Below are 13,400 nucleotides of genomic sequence, written 5' to 3' on the forward strand. Positions count from 1 at the left end.
GTATTTCTGAAAAATCTGATATGAATGATCACGTCATGAACATGTGTGTACCTATTCTCCGTTTTTTGAAGTAGCTAGACATGTGAAGTCAGGTGTTTAACATGGATCTTTTTCTACCATGAAGTGGATATACATGGAGTAGGCCATGCGATTCACACCCAAGATACCATCTTGGTTTGTAACCCTGTATAGCTGAGAACTAACAATGTAGCCTAAGCTTCCTGGGACTTGCAGAGATCCACCTCTGTCTGTTGAGTTCTACTGTTACAGGAGTGTGACACCACACCTGACTACAAAGCTACTTTCAGAATGAAGAGAATGTCCCAGGTTTAGCTGTCCCCCATGGGAGAACTTCCCCTGTTGGAGGAGGGCAGGAGGGGTGGGGGGAATGTGGTAGGCAGGAGAGGGAGGAGCGATGAGAGTTGGATCTGTGGTTGGTAAGTAAGTTCACTAAAAAATTTAAAGGAAAGAATGAAGAGTTGGAAATTATTTTTTATTTGTTAAATTACAGAAATTTGACTGAATAGGGCCTTACAGGGGTGCTCAGTATATCCAGTGTATAGCTTTAGCAAAATATAAAATCAAAGAAAGAACAAAGGACCAAAAAATAAAAAAACAGCAAAACAAAACAAAGAACAACAAAACCTAAATTCATTCAAACCCCAAAACAAATGAAAACTATTTACATAAGAAGCTTTCTCTTCATGCTGATGTCCTACACTCTATGGCTTGCTTTGGACACAAATTGAAAGACAACCCTGAATTGAAATACCCTCTTCAAGACAAGTGTAGTCATGCCACTTTGGGGCTTGTAGGTTAAGTCCTTGCCAAAGTTGATCTTATGCCATGTTGGCCACTATATGATTCTGTCTGCCAACATGTGTCTGTGCGTCCATTCAAGAGCAAAAAATGACACGGGGCGCATCTGTTACCAAAAGACATAACAGCTCATGGTGACATCCTTCCTAAACCATCTCTCAGAACAATTCACTTCACCATCACATGTGCATGAAATTGAGTAGTTCCCGCACTGGACTGGAGTGAGGATATGATGCTTCCTTTGTGTGGTCTGTCTGGATAGCAGCATGACATCAACACAGTCTCTGTTGACATATCTCCCTCCACATATGAAGGGCTCAACACTCAGTCAGCTACCAAAAGTTTGTAGCAATAAACTTTCAGAGTAACTATGAGTGGAAACATATTCTGTCTTCATGTTGTTGTGGCCCTCGCTGGGAACACTTGCTGGTAGATGTCAGCTTTTTCTGCATAACTCTTGGTGTTTATTTTTTGAATCTCAAGCATCTTCTTGATGGTTTCTTTATTCTATAACTAGGGAGTCAACAGTCACGTGGATCAGATTATTGATGGATGACCTTCAGGGCAGATGATATTTGCCTCACTGGTGACTTCACAACTAGTAGTACATGTCTTGTTCTGAGGAGACCTTGATCATAAAGTGGAGAATGTCAGGGTTTCTAGTTGACTATGGATTTCTTCAGCCTCCTCAGTTCTCATAAAGGGTGCTGTGAGAGAGGAAAAGGCAATCAGATCTAAAAACAGCCTTGCTGGGTCACTAGCTAGATAAATTCAGGGCCTATTCATACACAGGAAACAAGAATCAAGGAAGAACTCCACCCTACAAATGCCATGTTGCTGGGGATGGGATGTCATGATGGCTCACTTGCTTATGACACTTAGTGCTCCTGCTGCAGCAGCTCTGTAGGCAGGAGGCTCTCATCCTGCGCTGTGGATTGTTTCAGCTCATGTTGGAGATTTTCTGGCCTAGAGGAGGAAGTTAGCAAGGGCAGAGTCCTGGTGGGGATCCACCATGTCACCTGTCATTCAGTGATATCACAAAAACTCAATTGTGCTGGACAGTCAACACTGATCTTTGGCAGCATTCATTGTATGTACACCTGAGGAATAAGTGTCACAGAGTAGTTGGGCCTTGAATTATTTTCTGCCCTTAACAAGTATCAGATGTTGATATGAGTACTATATGTACTGTGCTCTAATGAGAAAGAACCGGATTTTTCCTACAGTATAGAGACATCATTTAAATTAAAGGAATAGCATATTAAAGTCATATATAATAGCACAGTGGAGAATCACAGACTGTTCATGATGAGTTTCTCATCAACTACCTCATTTTTTTCATGTCCAATTTCTTTTTTTTTCTTTCTAGACAGTGTTACAATATGCATCTCTGGCTGACTAGATACATATTCTAGGATGGCTACAAGTGGCCAGAGATTTCCTGCCTGTGATCCCAAAGAGCTTGGATTAGAGACATGAACAATCACATACACCTGTCCTTATTCCTGATTTTAATTGATATTATTTTATTTTCCTCTCCATGTTGTACAATGCTGTCACAGGTTTGATAGAGAAAACCTTAAAATTTCAAGCTGTGTTCCTTTTTACTTTTATAGAGGGATTATATGAGTAAGGGTGGTAAAGATCATGATGGGGAAATATACAGAAACAACTGAACCAAGCTCAAAGGAACTCAGGAAATTAAGACTAACACTTGTGGAACATGCATGGGCCCGGACTAGACCCTCTGCATATGAGGGACAATTGTGGAGCTGGTTGTTTTTGAGGGGCCCCTGGCAGTGTGATCAGGATCTATTCCTGGTGCATGAGCTGTCTTACTGGATCCAATTACCTATGGCCGGACACTGTGCTCTTGCGTGATAAAGTGGGGAGGGGCTTGCTCCTGCTTCAACAGAATGTATCAGGCTTAACTGTCCTACCATGGGAGAACTTACTCTGTTGGAGGAGGGGGTGAAGAGTCAGGGAAGAAGGTGAGTGGGGAGTGGGAGGAGGGAAGAAACGGGGATCTGTGGTTGGTATGTAAAATGAATAAAAATAATTTTAAAAAGACCACCTCATTTTATATACATAGACTTAATACAACTTTGCACCCAGGTAATTCACAAGATGGAGCCTGTCATGCTAGAGCAGTATTTATTGAGCTATGTGTCTGAGAACATTGTCACTGCATGGTCTCTGGCAACAAACAAAAAGAACTGTGTTATCCTTAGGCCTACAGCTGGGAATCTACATCCTGACACTCTAGAGGAGTCTGTTCCACAACAATCGCTGAAGGTTCTGAACAATCCTCAGCAGAGACGTCTACCTGGCTTCATCCTGCTAATGACTAAACTTATTATATCCCCAGTACACTTTACATGGGAAATGCTCAAACAATGAAGACAGCCAGTGTGACATCAAATACTGACAAGGGTGCGAATCTCATCCTACAGGTGCTAATCCTGAATAAAAATGTAATTTTAGTCAGATATGGTGAGGCACACCTTTAAATCCCATCACCTGGGAGGCATAAGCAGTCAGAGCTCTGTGAGTTCAAGGAAAGCCTGCTGAGAACATTCCAGAGAGATAAGAAGGGAGAAATGGACACAAGTGTACAGACCCAGGGAGTATCAAACATATTGTTTGCTGGACAGGAGTTGACGGGACCAGCATAATACTCTGAGTTCTGAGTTGGTCTACCCATGCTTGGAACAGGGAGTCTTGCTGATAAGCAAAAGCCCACAAAGGACAGAGAGCCCTGGTACAGGGGACCCAATTTTCTCCATACCCCAAATTCAACCTGGGTTCATCATTTGATTGGAAGACAATCAAATGATGCTGCAGCTTTATTGCCAGGTGTTTTTGCTGTGTGACCAGCTCCCTCTGCTTCAACAAGCTCTGGAGTCTCTCTTCCATTCTTTGCTGCTCCTGTTCATTACAAGTTTGTGTCCTTATTGGAGGGTTGAGTATAGTATAGTCAATACATTCTCACACAAGTGCAAGCACACACACAGAATCCCAAGAGCTTATTGGTCAATCTCACAAAATTTCAAGCTCATGGGCACATGAGAAAGCCTGCTTGAAGTTCATAAGACAGAGACTGACAAAGACAGAAACCCAGTGGTCTCCTCAGGCTCTCATCCACATGAAATATGCACTGCACTCCCACATGCCTCTATTACACACACACACACACACACACACACACACACACACACCACGGAGAGACAGAGGGAGACAGAGAAAGGCGTGAAACGAAAACAACAAAGTGATAGAGGAGCAGTTATCTTTAAAATAAGCACACCAGCCTTTAAGCAAACTCCAAAAACTCAGCTTTCCATTCCTGAAAACTAAAATGACCTAGGGGAGCATACTCTTGAACTAGTGGAGATGGTTAGAAAAATTTTTACTCTTGAACTCAATTCTGTGTATAGCAATCCTCCCATCATAATGACATGTAGCTGTGTGATGAGTGATTGACCTGTTTCTCCCCATTGACTACAGGTTCAAGAAGAGTATCCGGGATTGCATGCCAATGACCAAGATTCTCAGAGGAGACTCACTTCTCAGAAATACTAATGCACAGACACAGAATGAACAATTTTATGTCATGAAGTGGGTGGATAGATGGGTGTATGGATGAGGAAAGTGATGAGATAGAGCACAGGTGTCTGGATGGGTAGATTTGGTAAGGTTACATAAGTAAATGATGTTGGACCTAACTGTGACCCAGCTGCCTGTCCCTACCTGCTGTTGCTGGTTCTGGAGGTCACTGATCTCTTCTTGATCCTTACTGAGCACTTGCAAGTCACCCAAGTGGTGCTTCAGCACGACCCAATCCTCCAGTAGGTTCTCCTTCTGTTGCCTCAGCATATCCAATTTCTTTTTGAGCTGACTCTGCTCCATCAGGAGCAGGCTCTGCAGATCACTGGAAACAAATAGTAAGACCATGTCAGCCACCTCTGGTCACCCACAACACCATGCCTCAACAACCCAACCCTATCCCAGGCTCACAGGAAGATGTAAACAAGAACCTTCAACAGTAATGACAGTGGCACTCAAGGCCAAAAGCAGAGAACAGTTATTTCCTGCAAGAATCAAACTATTTCTGAACCCCCCCCAAATAACAGAAATTCATGCACTTCCATAAACAAGAGGAGTACCCCACCTGTCCTAATCAGTCCACTGTCATGAGGAAACACCAGCAGGTAATGTGCAAGTACACTTGGGGAAGTGGGAGACCCAAAGGGTTCATAGATCCCATAGCAGTCAGCTCCTGCCTGACACCCCTCTTGTGAGGCCAATTGATCTTCTAACCAGTGGTTCTCAGTATGTGGGTTGTGAACCCTTTGGGATCTAAGGAGCCTTTCACAAGGGACACATATTAGATGGCCTATGTAGACATTTACATTAAAATTATTAACAGTGGCAAAATAAACTTAAGACAATGCTACAAAATAATTTTATGGTTTGGGGTCATCAAAAACAATGAAGCAATGTATTAAAGTATCACAGCATTAGGAAGGTTAATAACCACTGATCTGGAGGCTACTGAATGACATTATGGTGCTTGGAAGAGCTAATAGTCTCTTTAAACCTTAGCAAAACTGAGTGAAGGGGCATAAGTCCAAAGGCTGCTTGCTTATGCTGCTGGCTAAGAAGCAGAAAAACTAGAAGCACATCTGCAGACCCTGCAGTTCAAACACAAAGAAAATTAGAGTTGGCTATTGTACAACAGTTGGGGTCCCTGCCAAGATAAGCACTTACCAAAGGAAGACTTTCTCTTCGGTCAGCTCACTGAGCTTCTGTGAGGCCTCCAAATTTTCCTTCTCAAACTTCTGCAGGTCTGACATGACCTGCTGATGTTCCATCTTGAGCTTTTCCCAGAAAGGATTTGGCCTGTGGTAGGGCCTGGACCCAGAAGCAAAGAATTCCGTGAATACAGGCCTCAAGGATCACATGAATTCAGTGTGTGTTCTAATACTGGAATTAATAAGATGCCACATAATGGCTCCTATGTACTGGGAACTCTGGCTGCTTATTACACTTGCTCTTCTGTTCCCAGGCCAGCAGAGTCAGAGTGTTAAGAGGGATGCAGCTGGGACTGAATATGCTCCCTCAGGAGTACTGCACAGCTTGCTATGGAGTTCCCACAAGTCTATCACAGGTCTGGGCCCACCAGAAACTGTGATGTTTCTGCTGTCTTCAAATAAGAGATACTCATTCCAGGGTGCTTTTATTGACATGGCGGCTAAAATCACATCATGAGCATTTCAGAGGATGGGACTCAATATTATGACAGCTTCATAAATTCTCCCAGGGCATTCCCAGTTGACACCAAGGTGAACACACTGACAAAGGGCTAGGCTGCTCAAACTGGGGCTCCCAGTACACCATGTAGACAACACCTAGATACTGAGACAAGCAACACTTCATGTGCAACCATAGACCCTTGATTGCAGGATGAAGAGGGACACATATGCACAAACACACAAACACATAGATACAGAAAGATGGAGGAGAGGGAGAGAGAGAGAGAGAGAGAGAGAGAGAGAGAGAGAGAGAGAGAGAGAGAGAGAGAGAGAATGACAGAGACAGAGAGAGACAGAGACAGAGAGTCAGAGGGAGAAAATGAGACAGGGAAAGGAGCTAAAATGCTCTCATTGAGATGACAAATTAATGCATGCAATTGTGTCATCTTAGAGAGGAACAAGAGCAACAGACATCTGTACCAGGCCTTGCTGCCACATATTAAGATGTGGTACAAAAACTCTCCAGCTGCTACTAGAATCATCTAGCACACAATGTCTTTCCAGGCAAGTAAAAGAAAAATAACAGCATTCTCACACTAGCCACCACTTGACAGGATCTCTCCAAATGCATGCTGGGAATTCACACACTACTGCTTCAGTTCCTGAGTTATGTGATTCAGGCCACAGGCTCTAGTTTTCATTTGGAGGAAGCAGAACAGTCTATGTCCCCATCTCACTCCTGCCCATGTGTCAGGTTTTGCTTCAGGAAGCATTTAGAGAAATGGTGTTGGGCAAAGGGATACCCTGAAGGTGAACCCAACCTCCCAGAAGCCCATTTCTTAGACAAAATAAACTAAGGGTAAAATTGTGGAACAGAGACAGTCACCATGGATTTTGAAACAGTAAATACCTGTTGTCCAAGGATCCTTCGGTTACTAAGATGAGGCGATCTCTCAGATCATTCCGTTGGGCAGTCATCTCCCGGAGCTGAGTGGTCAGACTCTCCACCTTCCGCTTCACTTGTCTCTTTGTGAGGCTGGTTGGAGTGGGTGGTGGCTCTTTGGAGGCCCCTGTGGGCAGATGAATGAACACAAGTGAACGTGCATTGTGACAAGACATAGAGAATGAACAGATCACCCTGAGACCTGAGAAGGTGTTTCAGAAAGGATGTAAGCAAGCAATTCAGTGACACACCAAAGAATTTTGCCCTGGACTGAGATGCTCATGCTGAGCATCTTAGGTCTCCCTTCTCTATGATGGGAGATAGGAGTCTCAGCCAGCTGATTTCCTTGGCCCCTTTAGCATATGTTTTAGGTAACTAAGGATAGAGCCTCCTCAGGCTTATTAACAGCGCTGGACTCTGCATTCAACTTGGCTGCAAGGTTCACTAGACTGTGGCTTTCAAATGCAAGATAAAATTGACACAGTCCACAAGCACTCAGGTCATTAAAGATGCACCTGACAGGTCACTCTAAGCACATGGCAAAAATGGAGAAACCACACAGGGGCAGAATATGGTCACCATCCTCACCAAGATGCCTCAGTGACAAAGGAGGGTGCATAGAGCTAGTGGGATGTAAATAAATGAAGACACTGAGGTTGAAGTACATTGATGACCTGCTTTTTGCTGGGCACAGTTCACTTGAACCTCCTACCCTAATGCTGGCCTTTTTGTCCCCTCTCAACCCCTACCCTCCTGTAGGATTGAAAGGCAAGAGCTCCCAGCACAACAGCTTTGGCCTTACTCGCTCCTGATTTCTGGGACAGACAAATTACTCTTCTGGAATCCTTGAATTTCAGGAGCCATGAGAAGCAGGGAAGTCCAGTTGGTTCCCAGAGACTCCTACCTCCTGTGTCCCATTACTGGAAGATTCAGCTCAAGCCCATGTCCTGCAGGAACATGGCAATTTCCTATCCACAACTTACTGTACCATCTTCTGGACCATTTCTTTCTTGATGGTTCACATTGGAATGGCTGAAGGCCAGCTTGTGTCTGCTTCTCTCTGGTTTCTCTTCCCTCTCCTTTCTCTCGACCCAATAGAGTCCTGAGTCTTCCCAACATGTTCATGGCTGAACTGTAAGGGCTCTGAACCAACTGTCCAAAGGCAGTTGGTGTTGCTACCACACAGGTGACATCAGATAACATTCTAAAGTCTCCAGGATACAATAGAATATCCAGGCATGAGACACCCCTAATGTCATGGGGAACTGACATTGCCTCCCTGCTAATCAGATGTCTTCATAACTCGCCAGAATTTAGGTTTCCCATTCTAGGAATCTCTCCTGGGACTCAAGAGAAATGCTTCAGTACCCTTTTGTTCCATAGCCAGAGATTGCTCTCTGATTTTTTGGAAATGCCTCAGTATTTCCATGTGGGAAAGAAAGTGAATGTTCATCTCCTATTAAAGTATATGTCCAGAAGGTAACAGTATTATAGACATTGATGTGAGGTATGATTTTCCACAAGTACCTGCATCTCCTTATTATCAAGAAATGATAGACTTACTGATAATGGAAAGGACACTTTTTAAACAACTTCCCAGTATGGAGCCTACAGAAATTACTGCCAGTAGAGAATATGCAGCTTATTTGATTTAAATTGATGACCACGGCAGATTGCATTAGCATGTTACATGGGATCTATAGATAATCACTACCCAGTACATCAGCTTTTAAGAGTTTCTGAAAATGCTCAATGGGTATGACCCAAAATTACATCTAAAAATCCTGTAGAGTTTGCTCTTAGTGATTTTACAGATTGTTCTTCAAAATGACAAGGACCATATATTTTATACACAAATTCTTCACGCTCCTCAAAATCGTTAGTACCTTCTCCTGACTGTATAGCTCAACAGTCAAAACTTACTATATTCCATTAGTTTTTTATTAGACATTGCTCAGTAATAGGTTACTTTTAACTCACTTCATGTATATATTTGTACATGAAGGATAGAGTTATACTAAAAATGGAAACTGGCCAACATTGATAGAAAAGAATTGTTACAAAAGTATTTTAAATTTAAAAAAAATGTAATGAAGAGATGAAAATCTCTAAGCTCTATCTACTTTGTACTCTAACACATTTTATCTCTACATTTCTTTGCTTTCTAATCTCAAAAAATAATATCTTATGATGTAATTTCTTTAACTTTGGATGTGTAAATTCCTGGGGCATTGTTAAAATTTGTAAAATGCATAACAAAAGTTAGCTGAAAACTTGTAACAAAAGGTTATTACTTTTAAAATCTATATATAGGCAGCATTTATAAAAGTTATTATTCCTACTGTCCCCTTTGGTTATTATTGTATCTCATTTGTAGACTAAATAGGCAATCACTGCTCCTCAAAATATTTTGGAGAAAGGTAGAATTTAATATCATGAGATATCCCTAAGGAAATATAGGTCTACAGCACTCAGAGCAATCAGTCACCATCTCTCTTCCAGTGGGAACTCAGCCCTCCGGGAAGGAACTGAGCCTCACCAACCATTATAGGATTTTCACATGCTACCATGTAACTTCCTAAACTGGGCCATTACTTCCTAAAGCAAAATGGGTATGGCATTGTCCATAATTCACAGGTAATCTGGACTGGAAAGGATACTGACCTCCAGGAAGCAAGAAGGAATAAAGCACAGAGAGAATAGACACTTGTGATATTTAAATGGATAGGCAGGACCAAAACTTAGGCTTTCTACCCTTAGTGTATAATCTCTTCTTACTGATTTCAAGTTCTGGTGAGGAGTTTAAAAAGAGGACGTACCACATCTTTCCAAGGTGTTCTACCACCTCCACATGACACAGGACATCATGTCCCACTGAGGACAACCAGGACAGGGAAGGAAAGGCTTCTGCTATTGTTATCATGTTATTGTTGCTTGAGAGAATCAGAACAGAGGCAGTAGGTATAAATTCATGTCCAGCCACAGGTTCCTTCCCCGAGGGCTAAGAGAGAAGGTGTGTCACCCTGGACATTCAGGTAGAGTAGTGGCCACTACCAGATCGTAGACACACTGAGTGAGTTGCAGAGAGAAGAGGTGGGTGGCAGTCCAGGGGAGCCCTAAGGAACTACTACTCACCCATGCCCTCAGTGTGCTTTTGCAGTCTGAAGATGTCCTTCAGGCAGAGAATGGGCAGCAGTTGAGGCTGTATCTGCTTCAGTGAAGTAAGCAAGTCCTGGAATTCATCCTGCCACTTAGGAGGGTGCACCTGGAGCAGCAGCTACTCTTTGGTGTCCCCAGCCTCCTTATCAAGCTGCTGCCACTTGCCTGGGCTCAGTGCTCCCACTGCCTTGAAGCATGGCCTCCATTTTGGTCATGATCTGGGCCAGGGTCTGAGGCCAAATGCCTAGCACTTCCTGGTGCTGAGTCTCTATACTGTCTGACCAACCTGCCTCACCTTGCCCAGCTCTGTGGGATGGCATCAGGGCTATGAGAGACCTTGGTGCTGTGGGCTGAAATGGGTGGCTTTTTAGTGTATTGATAGGCCCCAGAGAACAGTGGCCATTGGCTGGATTCTATGGGCCTGGGTCTCCAGAATTCCAGTGGTGCTCAACACGTACACCCTGGGATCCCAGGCATAGCCAAGAAGACTGAAAAGGCAGGAAGATTGGAAGAGGAGGAGGAGGTGGAGAAGACAGAAGGGACCCTGGTGGGGATGGTAGCCAGGTGGGCCTTAATGAGCAAAATCTTATTTAAAAACATATGTTAATGTATAATATAGAGCAGCAACAGTAAAATGATGTTCAGAATAATTTCATTTAAATATAAGATGCAAGGGTCATCTCCTTAATTTCTTGGCTGCCTATAGTGGGTGAGTTTTAAACTCTGTTCATCCCAAATGTCAGCCTTCTCACTGGTTGAATTGGCACAGCTCTAACTATTACTATTCCCAGAACACTGTACAAATTAGGCAGGGTTCTGTGGTAGACCTGTGCTTGACCAACACAGCTCTCCCTTACCACACACAGCAATAACTTCATATATTGTCTTGTTGGAGAAAATGAAGTCTCTTCAATTATCTATCTTGAATTGTTGTCATGGTGTTTTTTATCGTGACAATGGGAACTCCTTGACAACAGATTTCCCATTTCCACAATAGCTTTTACTACATTTACTATTTATATTTATTATGCTAGTAACAATTAAATGACTTCTTGTGGGGTGTTTTTTGTTCTACTTATTCATAGTCAATACTATCATAAATACTGGCAGAAGAGGAAATACTGATAACTACGAAGTTGGTACTTCCCTTTTGCATGGAAACTTGTCATTATGAAGGCTTTAAAAGATTGTCAGAGTTTTTGGCCAAACACCCTAAGTGTCCTGATAGAACTCTCATCCAGTGACTGGTGGAAGCAGATGCAGAGATCCACAGCCAAGCCCCAGGTGGAGCTCCAGGAGTCCAGCGGACAAGAGAGAGGAGGGATTCTATGAGGAAGAGATATCAAGACCATAATGGAAAAAGCACAGGGACAAATAGCCAAACTAGGGGAAACACATGAACTATGAACCAATAGCTGAAGAACCCCCATGGAACTGGAACCTAGGGCCTATGCTGTGACACTTTGCTCAACCTTGGTGCGGGGAGCAGGGGCCTGGATCTTCCTCAACTGAATCTACCAGGCTGGGCTGACTCCCCAGGGGAGAACTTGCCTTGAAGGAGGTGGTAATAGGGGGTGGATTGGGTGAGGGAAGCCTGGGTGTTGGGAGAAGGGAGGACAGGGGAATCCGTGGCTGATATGTAAAATTAAATTAATTATAAAATAAAAATATTTGTTAAAAATAAAATAAAATGACCATACAGGTATCTCTGAACTGAGAACTTGGCCAGAGGCAAAGGGGAAGAAACATTTAGTTCAGATTTCAAAATAAATTCAACAGAAGGATGGTGCTGGTTGTAAGAACAATTCAGTGCAAGCATTCATTCAAAGCCAGTTCCTCTTTATTCTCCTGTTCTACTTTATATAAGTGCATTTTACTTTCAGGTCACTTTTGAAGAAAGAGAAAGCAATACATTTTCATGGAGAAATGGAATCAGAGCTCACGTGATTTCATTTTGTTAGGATTATTACCACAAAATCACACAGGCCTACTGCTTTTGCTGCTCATCATCTCCATGTTCTCTGTGGCCTTGCTTGGCAACTCAGCAATGATCCTCCTCATTCCTGTGGATCCCAGGCTCCATGTCCCCCATGTACTTTCTGCTCATTCAGCTCTCTCTCATGGACCTGATGCTTATTTCTACTACTGTTCCCAAGATGGCATTCAACTTCCTCTCTGGCCAGAAAAGCATTATCTTACTGGGCTGTGGAGTGCAATCCTTTTTCTTTCTGACCATGGTAGGTTCTGAGGGCTTGTTCCTGGCCTCCATGACTTATGACCATTTCGTGGCCATCTGCCACCCTCTTCATTATCCTATTCCCATGAGCAAAATGATGTGTCTGGAGATGATCATAGGATCTTGGACACTGGGCTCCATTAACTCCTTATCACACACAGTCTGTCTCCTTCACATTCCTTACTGCCATTCTAGGTCCATTAACCGTTTCTTCTGGGATGTCCCTGCCATGTTGCCCCTGGCCTGTATGGACACTTGGGTTTATGAGTACACGGTATTTGTGAGTACAAGCCTGTTTCTTCTACTTTTGTTCCTTGGCATCACAGCTTCCTGTGGATGGGTCCTTTTTGCTGTCTTCCATATGCACTCAAGGAAAGAAAAAAGCCTTCACCACATAGTCAACTCACTTAACTGTGGTGATATTTTACTATGCATCTTTTGTCTACACTTACCTTCATCCCAGGAGTCTCCATTCCCTGACAGAAGATCAGATTCTGGCTGTCTTCTACACTATCCTCACCCCCATTCTCAACCCCATCATCTACAGCCTGAGGAATAAGGAGGTCCTGGGGGCCATGACAAAAGTCTTTGGGACATTCTCTTCCACAAAAACTTGATCATTTCCTCTCTACTCATATTTCAGTTCCCCTGGAGAATGACAGAATAGTGTTGCCTATTGGAAATGTAATTTGCCCCCACACATGTCATACCTTTCTGGTGACTCATTACTGGTTAAGATTAAATAGTATGTTCATTATTGCACACTAGTACAATTATTGACATGTTTAATTCATAACATTACAGTCAATTATATAAATAACAGAAATTCGACAATTATTCTAACATAATATGACACATTATACCTTATGAGTGGATAAATATTACTGTAAAATATTGGTGAAATTATTTAGGCCACTCCACGTAGTTAAAAGGAGATTTATTTAATGGCGTAACTTACAAATTAAGGGATAGGCAGGTCGCGGGGTCTGGG

General features: G+C 43.0%; 2 protein-coding genes and 1 pseudogene across 2 annotated transcripts in view; 1 reads left to right on the forward strand and 2 right to left on the reverse strand.

Annotated features, from left to right (window-relative positions):
• Positions 1-723: 723 nt before the first annotated feature.
• The window catches only part of LOC131919648 (disks large homolog 5-like), a 110,244-nt gene continuing 97,567 nt past the window's right edge, over positions 724-13,400 (reverse strand). Inside the window, exon 7 of the mRNA XM_059274020.1 lies at positions 724-1,526. The gene's annotated coding sequence lies outside the window, so the exon portion shown is untranslated. The remainder of the gene's footprint in view (positions 1,527-13,400) is intronic.
• On the reverse strand, positions 3,482-10,153 carry LOC131919074 (disks large homolog 5-like). The gene is made up of 5 exons (XM_059273132.1): positions 10,150-10,153; positions 6,982-7,141; positions 5,587-5,730; positions 4,567-4,747; positions 3,482-3,769 (listed from the first exon to the last, which is right to left on the reverse strand). Exons 1-5 carry the CDS (start codon positions 10,151-10,153, stop codon positions 3,755-3,757), a joined length of 504 nt encoding a protein of 167 aa, XP_059129115.1. The 3' UTR covers positions 3,482-3,754.
• Positions 11,857-13,296, forward strand: LOC131919650 (olfactory receptor 2L13-like; annotated as a pseudogene).

The sequence above is a fragment of the Peromyscus eremicus genome, chromosome 9 (assembly GCF_949786415.1).
Source record: "Peromyscus eremicus chromosome 9, PerEre_H2_v1, whole genome shotgun sequence".
In the NCBI taxonomy this organism is placed as follows: Eukaryota; Metazoa; Chordata; class Mammalia; order Rodentia; family Cricetidae; genus Peromyscus; species Peromyscus eremicus.